At 36.8% G+C, this 17773-nt stretch overlaps 1 protein-coding gene across 5 annotated transcripts in view; it reads left to right on the forward strand.

The window, feature by feature from the left end:
• hts (adducin 1-like protein hts) overlaps positions 1-17773 on the forward strand; it is a 32674-nt gene that overhangs the window by 8421 nt on the left and 6480 nt on the right. For all 5 annotated transcript variants that reach the window (XM_088202257.1, XM_088202260.1, XM_088202256.1 and 2 more), the window contains exons 2-7: positions 14859-15000; positions 15068-15250; positions 15325-15457; positions 15527-15694; positions 15757-16387; positions 16464-16590. In XM_088202257.1, coding sequence (XP_088058383.1) covers positions 14908-15000; positions 15068-15250; positions 15325-15457; positions 15527-15694; positions 15757-16387; positions 16464-16590 — 1335 coding nt within the window. In that variant the 5' untranslated portion in view covers positions 14859-14907. The remainder of the gene's footprint in view (positions 1-14858; positions 15001-15067; positions 15251-15324; positions 15458-15526; positions 15695-15756; positions 16388-16463; positions 16591-17773) is intronic.

The raw sequence follows: 17773 nt of genomic DNA on the forward strand, positions 1-17773 counted from the left end.
AATATGTCATCATAAATTATTCGCGATATCTGCGTCACTCGTGCGCTTTTCGCATATATTGTTAAAATGTTGTTTTATTTATAGCTTCGTTTTAAAGTAAATCCCGCTAACCTCGAAGGGAGCGCGAACGGAACAGGTTTTCAGTTTATGCGTCGGAGTATGCGAATCTTTGCAATATGCATACATTTTTAAAGTTTGTCTCGCAAGACTCACTTTAATTTTACACGGTGATTAACAAATTTTTAGAGTAGGTCGTCGATTCCTCCCTTTAATATTGTTTTCCGCTTACCCGTTTCCTTATTGTATTCAGCGCTCAGATCTTACATATGGCTTCAAGAAGTTCAAGATGGGACGTTATTTTGGGCTCGATTTGGTTCCCAATTTCCTTTTGAAAGATTGCGAAATCTGTCGAAAGCGTATTTTTATCTAATTCTCAAGACGATCTTTATAAATACACAAAAGTTATAAAAATATTACAAATTGTAGATCAATCATTCTTGCTAAATTATTCGAAATAATCCATATTTACGTCTTCAATCACTGTTGAATCAATAGTGTGGTTCGCCCCGCCCATTTTACAGACAATAACATATTTTTCTCCAAAAAAGTGAGCTATGTTTACTAAGAAAATTGTTGGACATCGGTTGTAGCGAACGTAGACAACTCGTAAAATATTTAGTTCTTGTATCTCAGCGTGTTGGGATTATGCCTCACCGAGTTCTTGCAGAAAGTTAGTCAAACTATTGATGCTGTTGACAACTAGAGATTCCGAAGTCTCGGGTTTTTCAAATTCCCAGGACTTGAGACTAATATTATTATTATTTGAATCATAGAAAAAATGTTTTTATTTGTTGAATAAATCTTTGGAAAAATACGTATTATATGTAGGGATTGCAATAATACTAATATTACCGAGAAAAATAACAGTCAATACCGATATTACTAGTATTATTCATTTAATTACTTAGCTGAAAAAATAATAATAATACTGCTCGCATTATTTACCATGTTTATTGATTAGCAAAACCAAAGCATTCGAATACCCCGGCAACTATTGTTTTGATATATTTAATATTTAAATTACAAATTATTTCAATTAAACACTCATTAATTATAAAAAAATAATATTTTCGAAAATTTGGGCGCTAGATCTTTCTTCTTTTGGAACAATAAATCTAGGATAAAATCTTCTTTGATCGAGCGCTCCTGAATGCCTTCTAAATTTTTTTTACCAGGGTCAAGAACACCACTCGCCAATTTATTCCGATAAAATATATTACTCATTATCTTTTGTCAGTTACGATTATCCGAAAGAAATTCGTAGAAAATTGTAAATCTGTTTGTTCAAAAGATTAATGTGATATTTTTCTGATTTGGATGTGATTTATTTTAATTATTGTGCATTTAATATTCATTTTAGAATATCGTAATAATATTTATTTTCGAAAGATTTATCTCTTGTATTCTCGTTTATTTCTACTCATGTTAAAAGTAACATTAATTAAATTTGAGCTATAAATGTTTATGTAAATATAGAATAAAAAATACGTAAATACTGCATAACATTTTTTTTTTCAATAATTGATTTGCATTTCTAAATAAATTATGTTATACATAATGTGTCTTAAAAATTTGGAACTTTTTTGTGTACTCTTAACAATGTGATGTAATAAAAACAAATAATATTAGTTTTCACAACAATAAAATATATATATATTTTTAATATTATTTTATTTAAAAATAAGTTTGCTTTAAAAAAACATCCGTGAGTACATTTTAATTATATCATTTTCTACAACCTATATATAGCTGGTAACATAAAATAATAATATTGCATTCTTTTTCAATGAAAAAATACATACATTTCGCGCAATTTTTTCAAATACATCTTTTATTTAAATATAATTATTGAGACTTATTGCTAATATTTAACACCAATGTGAAGCATAATCCGTGCACTATTTGGGTAAAATATGTCTGAATGGAGATAAACATGTACAAATAGTAGAAATAATTCGTGGGTGCAATACCCGTTTTTGTTTTCCCTTCGCCAGCCATCCCTATTATAAAAATGGGTACGGCAGGCCGCTGCGGCAATTACTGGGAATTGCTAGGTACCGTTAGGCCGGTTTCACACGTGCCGGGTGGATTTGCCCGGCACCGGGCCGGCGCCGTGTAGTGGGGATGGTGTTGTATGGGCTAGTACCTATCATTTCAGACGTGCCGGACAAATCTACCCGGCGCCGGCCCGACGCTGACTGCCGGGTTGTCGCCGGCCACGCTCACTAAACTGTCCGGCGCCGGATACCGAGTTGAGTGTGGTGGGGGTAAAACTCAAACATGAACCGGGCCGTTGACAGTGATTGTGGTATCTTGTAATAAAATTATTAAATATATTCCTCGTGTTTAGGCAATAGCGGAAGAAATATACCTCGAAATTTTAATTATATTAATGTAATCTCTTTTAATTATCTTAGTAGAATACATACAAAAATAAAAAAATAACGCGAAATGTGTGGAAGGACTTATGTGAAGCCGTTAATCCTAAATTACTGGCACCAGTTGACGGGGTATAGGTCGGGTTGGGAAGAAACCGGCCAGAGACCGGCCACGTGTGAAAGCTTTGTAAACGGCGCCGGCCCGGTGCCGGGTGAATCCATCCGGCACGTGTGAAACCGGACTTGGACTTGCCTAATATAAAGCATTCCTTTTATGTTGCCACGTTGTGCATGTACAAAAATATCTAACACGTTAAATTTAATTTTAAAAATTTGCGATGGTGAGATTTTTCGCATAGGTTGGCCGATATTTCGGCCCTCTTGGAGTAAAAGAAATAATATTATTCTACTTTGATAAAACTATTTATGTTAATCAATAATAAATTTTATTCTACGCTTTTGCTTTCAAGTTATGTGGACGTCGTCGTTTTCGTAGTTCTAAGCCATGGACATATCGTTTTCAACAAATATGAACTAAAGAAAATATCGGTACTACTGGTATTTAATTTTGTAATACCGGTAATATCGAGGGTCAACTTTTACCCCAATGCCGGAATTACAATCCCTAATTATATGTACATAGGTATACATTTTTTCATTATTATAACAAATGAAAAATATTTTATCAGATATTTATTTAAAAAATATTAATGCATTTAGTTTGATAAGAGAAAAGTCAAAGTTTGATAAGAGAAAAGTGTTAAAATAAATCATTAAAACATACTAATACAAAAAAGTAGTTAAATAAATTAAAACTAATAAATCACTATTTTTTACTTTAATTTACAATAAATGCAATATTAAACAATGCAGAAATATTTATAAAAAAATATGTAAAATTAACTCACTATTTTAAAGGTTAACAATAAATCAGATTTATATAAAAATATTTTATAAAGTTTACGATTCTTTCGGGTTAATTTTTTTTAAATCATCAAAAATGAACCAGAAAATTCCGAGAATAAATTCTCGGGTTGTCTCATACAGAATCCTCATTGACATTCATACTATTCTCAAAGAATTCCAGACTTGGTTTATGGAACGTCGCGTTCGAACTAACCGTCTCTCGCCTATGAACGGACTTATTAGTACGCTGGCAATTGCACATATACATGTATATTCAATGTCAGCTACGAGGAGCTGGTCCGGTTCGTATATTTTTTTTATATACTACGTTTTTTTGGTCACGGCGATTTTAATTTAAATAAATATTATTCAACCATAGTTAAACCTCGACCTACTCCAAAGCATCATTTCTATTGAATTTCTATGCAACACGTCACCATTTTTCGACATAAATTCTAAGATAACATGCATATTCGCCAAAACGTGCGAGTCGATTTGTTCACTCCTCGACATACAGGCCGAAAATAATACGGTTGATATTAGCATCACCGCAACGCAACGTGCGCGAATCGATAATGCGAGCTGTCATCGCGTTTCAGAACAGCTGATCGGTTTTTAGTCCGTCTTCATTAGCATACGATATCGGTGCGTCTGCCGCCGCCGCCGTCGCCTTGCCTTGCCTTATCATTGTATGCAAATACACACAATGCAACATAAAGCACACAAACGCGTCAATTTCGTTCCGTTCCCGATCGGGGAGAGATGCGCGCGGCCCAATTGAGCCCAGCTTCCTACTTAGCGCGCACAGCCCGCCGACCACCGCCTGCCGGTCTGTTGGTTGTCGGTTTATCGAAATTTTTGTCCGCATTCAAATATAGAGACGGGATTGGCCGGCGGCCAGAAGTGCGACTCCAGGCGCCCTCTGGAGCCGCATCCCGCGATGGGCTAATTGGCCGATCGGCTATTTCGGGTTCGGCGTGCGTTGCGAATCACTACAATTAGCCCTATTTACACATGCGCGGTTCACGTAACGGCGGCAGCGGAGGCCGACCCTGATTCGCCTCAAGCGAATTACGCGTGCACTCTTGTCAAAATTGTTACGTATCGGTGAGAAAACGAGTTTAATGCGTGAGCTCGGCGATGGCAGTGTGTCAAGGTACACGTGGTTTTGGGAGAGCTGTCACTTTGGTAGCGGATGCACTAATGCGTACGCATCAACTTAGTTTTTCTGTCGTTTTCTAGCTTAGTACAGATTCATTGATATGAAACACGCAAAGAGATTTTTTGTTGTTAAGTTAGTTGCAGATTTTATTCGGTTATATCTGACTTTTTCAACTTGGATCTATATCGTGCGAAGTATGTTTCTTTCTCATATTGTTTTAAATAATGTATTAAGATTGGAATAGTCCGTAAGGCCGGTAATCCAGAGGCTACGGGTTCTGATCCCTGCAGCAGACTTTTTATTTAAAAAAGGTGCTCTTATTAAATGCAGTAATTTTTAATGAAAAGGTCACAAGTTGCAAAGTGACTAAAATATAATGTAAATAAAATAAAATATAATGATTTGCCCCATTGTAACGCATTGGGCTACACCGGAAAATTAATTAATAAAAATATATTACAATTTCTTTTATTTCGAGCTCTTCCAATGTTGTTCCTCCCATTCGAAGCATTATTTATCGTATCTCAGAAGCGTCGACTCTGTATCTTTCCACCCGTGTCAAAATTACATATAAATGGGAATATACAAATCAGAGAGTCGGAGCGACCACTTTTTTAAGTTGCTCCGCTCCGTGCTCCGATTGAAGTTTTAATAGGAATTATATTATTTAGTTACATTTTCATTCTTCAATTCATCCTAGATTGCTAACTGAAGAGGATGAATTTCATGATCTCTCTTACCCACTGTTCAGAAACGTGAGTCAAGTTCTCGGTAATTGTTTCCTTAAGTTTCTTTATCCACTGAAATAGGTTCAGTTTCTTCATTGCTGAATTTGTTTACAGCGCAATGTCACGTTCGCTGCATTGTCAACACATATACTTGAACCTGCCTTTCATTAATTTTAAATTTTTCTAGAGCAGCTTTCACCTGATTGTTTTACGTATAAAGAATTACGACTATGGTTCTCAATCGAATACATGATCAAATATTTGTTTATACTATCACGAATGAAACTTGAAAATATTTTAAAATTAAACAATTTGTATACTTAAGCAAAATAAATCCATAATCCTTTATACGCATTTATTTTGTTTCGAAATGCGAGACAATGAGACGCTCCTTCTCAACAAAAAATCCTTTTTAATGCTTCCGAAAAACATTTGTGGTTGTTCACTATGACCGAATTCGCAGAATTCGTTCGTTAAAGAAACCAAAACGTTGGAAAGGCCCACCTTTTGTTATCGTTTAACGCTTATCTCAAAAACAGGCGTGCGTCGTAATTTTTATTAATTTATTTTTAGTTATTTAATTTATATGAAAATTCACACAAAACAAACGCTTTTACTGATATGATCTTTATGTATATAAAATTCTTTGTAAACATTATTAGCTATTGAATATACAATAAATGAAACATTTTCATTTTTACGTCCTCATTGATCAGTAATTTGCACAGCATTGTGTTATGTAAATTTTGTAAAATTTAAAACAATTTCAACCAATAATTATTTTTTAATTAAATAATATTTTACAGGCAATTATTTGTTCTTTTGCAGGCAATTGATAAAATAAATATATCGGTAAAAACCGAGAAAAAATTACTAATAGTTGAAAAAAACGATCACTAATCATGACGTTCTTCGGCATCAATGATGTCCAATGTTTTTGTATAATTTATTTTTCATCATAGAACTGCACATTATTTGCAAGAAAATTTCTATTTCCGTCCATTTTCAAGTAGCAAAACTTTAATTTAATTTTTTTATTCGGATCGTTACGAGCAGACTGTTGTGCTTATTACCAAATGGCGAACAGCTTCATGTCGGTTCTGTGATTTTTCCGGACAGGATATTTGCGGCACTCATTAATCCGAACAATAAAATATTCTTAATATTTTATTAAAAAAAAATTAAGGTGAACATTTTAATTTTTAACTGCCGAGAGTAATGTAGCAATCAACTTGAATTAAAGTCAACAATCCAAATGAAGAAAAAAGAAAAATCAGTGTCCGGAAACATCCGAGCACCCTCATTTTCTATCAAGACAAGACACAAGTTGCCGAGCCATTTCGCCTGCAATTTTTTAGAATCCTTGGTTTTGTAGCGAGTGGTGTTGTACTTAGGAAAATCATTTCTACAAGACCCTCGCGGAAAGTACTACTATCCATAGTAATTTTTGAGGACTTTAAATAAGAATCAATTTTAGATTTCTAAAACGGACCAACTTAAAATATCGGAACAGCGGAGTACAATAATCTTTCGAGCTCCGGATAAAAACCCGTTGCTCCGCTGCTCCATGCTTCTGCTCCTGCTCCAATGCTCTGATACAAATGATTCGACTAATATTATGTATAATAAGAATGCATATACATACGCGAGACAAGCTATTGTTTCTATGGTTTCAAATTGGACACTTAATTGTCGTATTGTTATATATTTCTGGAGTCTGCCATATAGATTGCGGACAACAGGCGCGCGCGTAGTTATTTTTTAACATCGTTATATCAGGTGTGATTAATTTTTAAACATGCTATTGTTACCGCGTTTCTAAGCTTCGTTTGCACCGGTTTGTGATATTTAACGAGTTCCATGTGTGTGCTTCTACAATAGCTTTCGCCGATAACGAACTGCGAGAGAGGTCAGGATTGGGTAATTTTAGAAGTGAACGTTCGTCCCGCTCCACTTTCGCCAGCGTTCGGGATCGCTCGACGCTTGCTCTTGACAATCGGTTTGATACACTGCATTATGTCAAATCGCGTAACGGCCGATCGGACTTCGATTGAACTTGGAACGCGATCGCCGAGCGTAGGTTTCAAATATCTCGGAATGTGCGTAACTCGGTTGAATTTAGGAATGTGATACGTTTTTACGCGAACGGAGCTTATCGAGGAGACGTCGATGATCCTCGTCCTGTGGGTGGCGTGGAAACGTTTTGAGGGTTATTTATTTCCGGAACGCCCGTTAGATAGATCGGAATCGATCACACCCGTAGTATTTTCTCATAAAGCACGCCGAAGTTGTCGTTGGCACTCTTCCATCGAATTTTAAAAGGAGACGTTTGGAATTCCGAAGGGTTAGAGAAAAACGCGCCGGTTCGATTGTGATTTCAAGACGTATGCAGCGCGTCGTTAATGAATTACTTCATTATTTCTTTCGACGCGCGGATGAGAGTGGACGTCGGCGGAATATTAATAAACGACCGTAATTGAGACGAATCAAGCTCTAGTGCCGAACGATGACTGCATCGCGACGAGGACGCTTTAAACGTGCAGGCAGGATTTGGTTTATAACGATCGGGCGGTGGTGTGGTATGCGGCGTTTTCGTGCCGCCAGGGTATTGCTACTACACCCCTGCGTGCGTGTCGTTATTTGTTTTTTTTTCTTTCCTTCGGAAAACTATTATATTTCACTATAAAACTTCAAATTATAAGCTTGCTGTCTATGATTACATCCTGATTATACCGCTGCCTTACTTATGCTGAAGTGGTACAACATTACACACGTGCGAACAGGGACGTCATTTCAGCTTTTTTAGGAGGGAGCAAAAGTTGTCCAGTCAGTGGTTTTTTTTTTAATATTTCCATTTCATTAAGATTCATATTATTTTATTAGATGACGTGCATTTTTTTTAGCTTTACGACTTTGAATAAGTGAGAATTGAAGGAAGCATATTTAAACCGAATTTTGCGCAGAGCGCAAAAAATAATTATTCCTTCTCAGAAGTAAAAAATCAATGTCAAAAGCAATAAAATCGTACCGTTGCCTTCGCAGTGGGTACGCTCGATAATCTAGCGTTCATACTATGACTCTCATAATAATATTAGAAATTAAATTAGGAACATATAAATCGAATTTTGCCAAATAGGAGAGCGCAAAAAACAATTATCCCTTCTCAGTAGTCAAAAATTCACTTAAAAATAATTGGACCACTCCAAAATTTTACATACTTTGATATTTTTCAAGGAAATAAATGTGCATTAAAGGATTTGAGGTTTGTTAGTAGCTGATGATTTTCAACAATAAATAATGAATATACATATGTATACCTAAAACGTTGAGGATACAATACAATAGTTATAGATTGAACAAAGGATGAAATAATTGTTTTATTTTCTATCACCCATATCATAATTGTTTGTAATTTGTGGATTAATTCGATAGTATTTAATAATCATTTTTATTTTTTTAAAACAGTGGTTTTTATAAAATGTTCCAAAGAAAAAATATTTCTGCTGATGTGAAAATTTCTATTTGTACCTTACTTGGTGAAGAAAGTCATACGTATCGAGAAATACCCCAAAAATTCAACGTGTCTCATGAATCAGTGATGAGAATAAAAAAAGGTTAGCATTTGGAGAGCAACCCCTGTATATAATACGTCACGACGACATAAATGTGGACAAAAACACAAAACGACCCCTCGGACGTACAGAAAAATTGTTTCTATTGCATTGCGAAGTACGTGGGTTACAAATAAAGGTGTAACAGTTGTCTTAAATTATGAAGGAATCTAAATATCTAATATAACTTTACAACGTCGATTACGCGACTAACAAATGCAATGGAAAAATGATTCGAACACTTTGGAAAAAGTATGTACATGTTCAAATTATGTTTTAAAATGATTTTTTTATTTTTTTTTTCAATTCACGCTACAAATATTTGTTTCGCAGATGAGACAATCATGCGCACGTTAACCGAACAATCCGATAATGTGCATAGGCACTTCGGAGAAGTTATAAAAAAAATCGGAAAAGAATGTATAAAAAAGTTGTAAAGTATCCAAGTTCAGTGATGTTATAGTCTGTTATTAGCGGCAAGGGTCCCCTTTATTTTGTTCAAGGAACGATGAATCAAGATCAATATAAATACGTTTTGGCTGGATATTTCTATCCATTATTTATTGTACAATAACTATATTTATGCAAGATACAGCTCCCTGCCACACGGTTAAATCAATAAAGAATTACTTTACAAGAAAAAATTATAAAAGTTTTACATTGGCCAGGTAATTCACCTGATATAAATCCAATAGAAAATTTTTGAGCAGTTCTTAAATCTATCGTATACACGTGCTCAAATACTAATTAAATATAAAATGAGAACGGGTGGTTAAACTACAATAGCTAAAATAAATTGTTATTATAATCTTTTAAATTAAAAATGTACAAAAATAAATGGTTTGCATATATTTTTAAATTACACAAAAATGTAATTATTTTGTCACACCCCTTTTATATATTTAATTATAAATTAGTATGTGTTATATAATTTATAATCAATTAATGTCACTAGCTGGGGGGTGTTTTTTTTTAATAATATCCCATTTTTTATGAATAAAAATTCGAGTGCCGGGGCTCGAACCCGCAACCGAAGAGTTTATTAGTCTTACGGATTGCGCTATTCTGTCTTTATTTGGAATCAAAAGTTGAAAACAGAGGATTGGTTCACTTTTAAATGTCCGCCTTTCGCTCTATAACGAGCTTTTCATAGTTATATTCGAGCGCCTCGTGGTTCGCGATTCACTACGAATCTTGTATTTAGATTTGTGAGTCTGAATACCCCACTCGCAATGTGCAAACACGCGACCTATTTAGCATTGCGCATTCGCAACTGTCCATAGTCACGGGCGGGCACGCATGTCGCTTATTAAACTGGCGATCTCGCTTTTTTACGTTCTTCAGCTTCTTCTTCGAAATTGGGTCACTTCGGTGCGGAATCGGAAATCGGGACTCGCAGACTCCCTTCATATTCAGGTCAGGGTGCGCGCGTATCGATCGGCCGTCGGCGCGGCTCTGCGCTGCCGCTACACTGCTGGATCTGATCTAAGAGGATCTTCTCTTCGGATCGGTAGGCGGTGCACTTGTTGCGGTCGGAGAGGGTTCGGGTTCCGTCGAGGGGCCGCGACCTTTGGTTTCGGCTCGCCGGAGGAGGGTCGCCGACCCGGTGCAGCGAGCGGGCCCTCCTCGTCGCGTGACGTCACCGCTATATTTGTGAGCGGTGCGTTGCCATGGTGACCCACTATGCGTCCGAGCGTCGCCGCTTCCGACTTCCGCGAGCCTTTGTTTTCCGACGAATAGGTGAGAAACGACGGTACACGAACTTGCGGTTATTTTTTTATTTATGTACCACGAGAACAAAAAACAATATCGCCCTGTGTACTTACACCTACCGGTACCGTCTCTCAGGGATCATACCAATCATAGGGCAGAATTAAAAACGCGTTGAACGACGTTATTAAAAAAATTGTCATAGTTAACATTTCAAATATTTTTCTCTGCGTATTTATTTTTGTTTGGAACAATTGAACATTTTAAACTTCACATTTAAACATAATTAGTGAATATGCTCTTTAAATCTGCGCCAAATTATGAATTCATTCGTTGTTTTCCCGTTCGGTTTAATTTGCTTATCGCCAGTTTCCGCCGCGACTTTTACCAACGAAGAAATCGTGCTAATAGACGATTTCATTGTTTAGTTATCTCGGTTTTCTCTGCATAGTCGCGAATGCGTAATGCTGCGCGTCGTTCGCGCTGTATGTACTTATCGACCGCAATCGTTCGCAAACTTAAATCTGCTCTCGCAATCGGAAGACCGAAATATAATCGTTGTTCTATGTAAGAAATTTAGCACCGCTTATGCGCGGCCTTCGATGTCATACACGGTTTTCCTCAATTCGATCGACCTACGCGAACAAAGCCTCGGCGAGGTCGGCCTAGGGCACCTAAATCGGGGTGGGTCGACCCTGGACTCGCATCCCTCGCAGGTTGTTCACCCCTCGAGCCAACTGGGTCACCGTCGTGCGCGCTAACGCGAATATAATACCCGCGAAAAGCGCTTCCGATTCCGGCGGAACGTTGCGCTATTGTGGTTTTCGAATGCAGCGAGTGACGCCTGTTGCGTGCGTGACGCGCTTTGTGCAGTCTGCGAAAAAAGGTGGCGCCGTCTTTGTCCGTCCTGGAAAAACGCGGGGGCGGAATATCGACCCGGGGGCGGCGGCGCCCTCGCCGTTTTCCCCTCTGCCTCCTTTCCGTTTTCCGCACGTCTCGCGTTCGACGCCCCTGTCGGCTCGGATGCGCGCACGCACCTATTTTTTGCTATTTCGTTTTAACCCTTTGCTGCTATCATGTTTTTTTCAAAATCCAAGCGCTCTTACCAATAATTATAATATGTGTACGTTTGCTCTCTCGTAAGTGTGCGAGCGAGATGCACACGCTAGTTATTTTATGAGACATTTATTTTTAATAGCAATTGAAAATATTTGCATGTTACATTGAATATTCAATTGTTTATTTCAATAGCATTTAATTACGTCAAACACAATATTTCTGTTGTTATTGTTTAATTATTTTAATCTGGACAGTGAAAGTGACAGATTTTCTATTTTGACAAATTACGTTTTTTATTATTTTAAAAATGCTAAAATAAGTAATTTAATTCAGTACAGTGTTGAGTACAGTACTTGACTTATGAGTTTAATTCGTTCCGTGACGGAGCTCGTAATTCAAATTACCCGTGTATGTTAAATCAATTTTTTCCCATTGAAATTAATTGAAATGCCATTAATCCATTTTAACGGGGAATATTAAAATGTTAATTCATAATGATCAAGTTTATTTTTAAGTTACGCAATACACTTTTTGCTCGTATGTGGAGGTTCCACTGTAGCTGGAATTTATAAACGATATATGTTGAGTAGCCAGCAGGGACATCAATTAAGGGGGGGGGGTAAACGTTACCCCTCCCTTGAATTTGGCCAGAATAATGCATGTCATTCAATGAAATAGTATGAATTTTAATAAAATAGAAATATTAAGAAAACGACCTCCGACTTCCAACTTTTGCCTTCCTCCCCCCTGAAAAAAATCTGAAGTGACGTCTCTGATTTTAAACCAGAAATTCTCAGATTATCAAAAAAAAAAACAGTATCTCTAAAATATGTTATAAAATATTTGTAAAGAAAACGGATTAATTTGAAATGAAAAATTCGGCTAGAAAAATGCATGTCATTTAATGAAATACTATGAATTTTACTAAAATGGAAATATTAAATAAATGACCGCTGACTGGCCAACTCTTGTTTTTGTCCCTGGCAGCCAAAGAGTTTCAATTCGTGTACAGAGTTTGATTTATTTTTTATGTTTATTTTAGTTTTAATATCTTAGATATATACCTTAAAATATCGAAAAATTGTCCCAATATAACACAATGACTTAATTTTGAAGCGTATTACATAATCATGCATTAAATCCGTGGTTTCATCACAATAGTTCGGAAGTAATTCGGTAACGTTTTTTTTTAACTCTTTCTACGCTACAGATAAATATAATAATTAGCCAACGTTACGACATACTTTCTGAAATCATATTTTATGCATTAAAAATATTTATTCATAATAATTAACAGATAATTATGCGTGTTTTTTTGTGTTGCCAAATAGCGAATTGATTTTCCGCACGTAACATGTTTTATAATATTTTTTTTTATTGTTTTTCTTTGTTTATCTCCAATTACTATATCTTATCTACACAGGGTAGGCTACTATTTATTTATTTATTTTACTGGCGTTGTTATCCTTTTGCCCGATATTCGTATTTCGAGTGATTGTTTTTAAAATAAACATAACACTATATTTGGAGTTCTAAGTTAAACAAATAAGCGATAAGCGCATTCCTAAATAAATTATCTCTTTATTCTCAAATATCAATCTGTTTACTTATCAAAAAATAAAATGTCATTACTGAAAATTTATTTATATATAAGCTAATTCAATTAAAAAAACACTAGCACTTTGTTACAAAACACTGCACACGAAAATAATAATCAAAAACTATCTGAAAAACAGTGACACGAAAATTCTGAACATTGGTGATTGTTTGATTGTCAAATATATTTTTCTTTTAATTTTAATTAAAAAACTAATTTTTGTAATTTATAAAAATATTTTTAAAACATGATATTTTTAAATTAAAATCATATTGGCATCTGTTATTAGAGATTATTTTTTACATTGACGTATTCAAATAACTTCCTAAATCTCATAAAACGCTCGTAAAACTGACTGCTGGAACATCTTATTTTGACTTCAACTGACATTCGTAGCATCGAATGGGTTAATAGTTACAACAATGTATTAAATTAAAACCAGCGAATTTAATTAAGAATAGTTACAGTGTTATCGAATAAAGCAAAATAAAATTTGATAAATCGACCGTGTTTTCTTTTGAATCGGTCCTGATAACAACTTATTGTTATACGACAAAATATACTATCTTTTAATTACAATAATTTGAGTTCGGCTTCGTTCTTTCGCAATCTACTCGATCCTCAAAGATCACCGCGGTTGTGTTCATACTTTAAAATACGTTTCGCAACAGATCGTCGCTCTCTTGCGGTTGCAAAAAGCACGCCGGCGTTTGCCGTCGTTACTTTTTTATGTAGAAGCTCGCGCTGGCAACGAACGGAACGAACGCGCGTAATCGGTGTATTTTTTATTGTTATTTACTTTCGGAACTCGCACAGAAGAGCGGATTTTACAGTAATGTACATTTGGAATATGGCATAATCCGCCTTTGCGCGCATCGCGCACAGTGCGAGAGTCGTGGTGTATTATCATTTTGGCCCTGAGGTCAATTATTGTCATACGGGGAGCACAGACGCTCGTTAGTGTTTGAAGCTAAAGTTTTACCGTTGGAAAAAAATGTACGCGTATTGCGTATCGTTATAATGGCTAGATCATATTCCGTTAGAATGATAAATAATAATATTTCATCACTCCGTCTTATTTCAAATTTCGAATTACGGCGTTCTTAAATTGCACATTATAACATTTTTTGTTATTACCGCAGCGCCAAAATTGCGAACCTATTGCGAAATCGAGAGCAAAAGTTGCACGCGAGGTAGCGCAATAAACTGCGGTTATCGGGCTAGTTTCGGTCGTACTTTTTTATAATTTCGCGTACGAATTCGATTCGGTATCGAGCTTTGTTGCATGCGACTCTTTGTTAGCTTTTCTCGCTTCGCCCCCGGGTCGTGAGACTTTCGTTTTCGCCGCCGCCGCTTCTTGTATAACCGATTCGATTGTGCAACGGCGTCTCGCGAAAAAGTGGACGATGAGTCACGGAATTATTCGCCAGAGCGCATACGGTTTCTCTCTCGTTCTCTGTTTGTTTTCTTATGATAATGGCGGGCGAGTCGTCTGCCGACCGACTGACCCCCGTCCGCCCGACCGGGGAATTCTAGCGTCGTGATGTATTGGTTAAATTTACACGTTTTTATCGCCTGGCGTCGCGCCATTGCCCGCCCGCCGAATCCATTCATCGAATGAACCGAATTTTTCGCTTTCTTTCGCAGATAGAACCGCGAGATACGAAACGCCGAAAAGCTGCCAGAGCAGGTCGAGATGGCAGACGCGTCTCAGCCGGAGCCGCCGATCACCAATGGCTTGATGACCGAGGAGGAGAGGCTCAAGCAGAGGCCGGCGGACATCGATGCCGTGAGTGCATTTGATCGTTATGTGCCATCACTTTTTTGCGACTTCGCTAATCGATCGACTTTGACAGGACGTACGCGAAATGGAGCGACGGAAGAGAGTGGAGATGATCATGTCGTCGAAGCTGTTCCGGGAGGAATTGGAGAGAATTCTAGATGCTCAACTTCGAGAAGGCGGAGGTGCCGGTATCCTCCAGCAGATATCTGACATGATGGGCGTGCCCGCGTCTCGGGTGCACGCTGGTACTTTCAAGGTTACCGTCTTTCTATCGTCAAATACGTATTATAAAACCTATATTTTTCAACGTTTGATTCTTTCGGATTTTAGAATTCCAATTGTGTATTACCTATTAACGACATCAGAGGCGTAGAAGGCATGGGATATGCTAAAGGTGAAAAGATTCTCCGTTGTAAATTAGCCGCTTTGTATCGTCTGATGGATCTATACGGCTGGACTCAAGGTATTTATAAGACTTAATTACGACATTATTGCTTTTGATCTTACGACTTAATCGCGACCATGTTCTTAGGTATCGACAATCAAATAACTGCACGATTGAACGCCGATGAAGAAGCTTTCTTGACGGCACCGCGCGGTCTGCTATGTCACGAAGTCACCGCATCCTCCCTCGTCAAAGTTGATATGCAAGGCGCTATAGTCGAACATGGAACCACTAACTTTCCCGTCAACGCGTCAGGTATTATTTTATTTTATCTTATCTATGATGAAAATTTACTTATATTCATCATCAATTTGAAGGTTTTATGCTACATTCTTGGGTACACGCTGCGAGACCCGACATCAGATGTATCTTGCAAGTGCGAGCTCCTTCGGTTTTGGCCGTCGGAGCTTTACGATCCGGTCTATTGCCCTTGACTCGCGAATCGGCGCTCTTGGGAGACGTCGCCAATCATCATCTCGTTGCGGGCGTTTTGGATCCCGAGGAGCGTGAGAAATTGATCCGAAGTTTGGGACCGCACAGCAAAGTTCTATTGCTGCAGGGCGGAGGCGGTGGCGCTCTTTGCTGCGGCGCCAACGCTGAAGAGGCGTGGATGAACGCCCGCTATTTGACGGCGGCCGCCGAAGCTCAAATGAAACTGGCCCATTTGCCGCCCGAGTCTTTGATAATGCTAGGTGATGAAGCGCGCAAGCAAATTTACGATTCAGCGAGACGTCCTCCGACGGACGCTGGCTCCAAATGGCGAATCGGCGGCGAAGAGTTCGAAGCTTTGATGCGAATGCTAGACAACGCCGGCTTCCGCACGGGTTATATCTATAGACATCCCTTGATCAAGGGCGACGTTCCGAAGCCTCGCAACGATATCGAAGTACCGCCGGCGGTGTCGTCTCTAGGATATTTACTCGAAGAGGAAGAGTTGTATAGAAACGGGTATGCTTTCATTATTTTGCGCTTATTTATTTATTCTTATTCTTTGAAAATACAATATTAATTATCTCGTTAACAGATTGTGGAAGAAAGTCGAGGGTGGAAGAAAATCTGGCGATCGCACGAGATGGTTGAACTCGCCGAACGTTTATCAGAAGGTCGAGCTGTTGGAGACCGGAACCAACGATCCCAAGAAAATAACTAAGGTAGAATATCTCAAGATCGAAGCTGAGTAAATTGATTACGGAATAAGTGTTAACATACATTACTCGCGGACGTTGAAGTTATATTAGCAAAGATAAATAACGCATACCTTCGAGGTTTGCTTATGTAATACTCAATATTAAAATTAAACTTTGCTAATGAAATTCTAACGTCCGACTGTCGCATCGTTGGCTTGAAAACATATATTTTAATGCAATTGCATAAGAGTGTACTTTTATTATTTGATTAGTTTATGTATATCTCGAATCAGTCCAAATTATCAGTAAGAAATAAACATTCCCTTAATTGTAATCGTTCGGATAGTATTGTAAAAACACCCAGTTACGTTGACTCTGTGGCGATGAAGCCTTTTAATAGTGTGCTTTGTTGTAGTGTGTTTTATCGTCGCTTTACTTGTGCAATAAACGAAACGATCTATAAAGTTTGCTACTTTTCAAAATAGGAGATTTATATATTACAATATGAATATATTTATTTTTTGAAATATTTTTATTGATTAATGATAACATTGAGTTTATTTTATAGAGATTATATATGACGTGAATTTATTTGCAACGTGTCTATGTTGAAAAAGATATATTTTGATATTCCTGCTTTATTAATTTTATTCGTTGACGGTCGTTTGATATTAGTCATTTTTATTTCGAGCGACTCGTATTGTATGTATTTTTGTTCTGCAGCTAATAGTTTTTGCGAATCAATTGTCTAAATTTAATCAATTAATCTATTGTTTTAATGACGAGTCCTACCTTAACAATACTAAAGTACAATTTTATTGATCATTAATTGCATTTTATTAATTTTATATATAAAATTATATTATATCGGTAATAATATGTACGAAGTTTACACTATATAGTGCCATTACATTTTAATGATTAGTTTTTAAGAGTAGTTATATATAAAGTACGTATATACACTACTGTTTCTCGATGTATCGTATTTATGTATCTCTTGATTCATTGTTAAAAAATTGACAATTATATGCTTTCACAAACACATTTTAAGTATTGTTTCAAGCTTGATTACCACAATTCCTATTTCATGATAAGAAAACGGTGATATCATTTCAAACACAGTCCTATTATTTTATTTACATTACGTATGACAACTCATTAATGGAGGGGAAGTAATAAACTAATTAAATTAAAAACATTGTAAAAC

The sequence above is a fragment of the Plectrocnemia conspersa genome, unplaced genomic scaffold, assembly GCF_051122295.1.
Source record: "Plectrocnemia conspersa isolate PC_06_02 unplaced genomic scaffold, ASM5112229v1 ptg000013l, whole genome shotgun sequence".
Lineage (NCBI taxonomy): Eukaryota > Metazoa > Arthropoda > Insecta > Trichoptera > Polycentropodidae > Plectrocnemia > Plectrocnemia conspersa.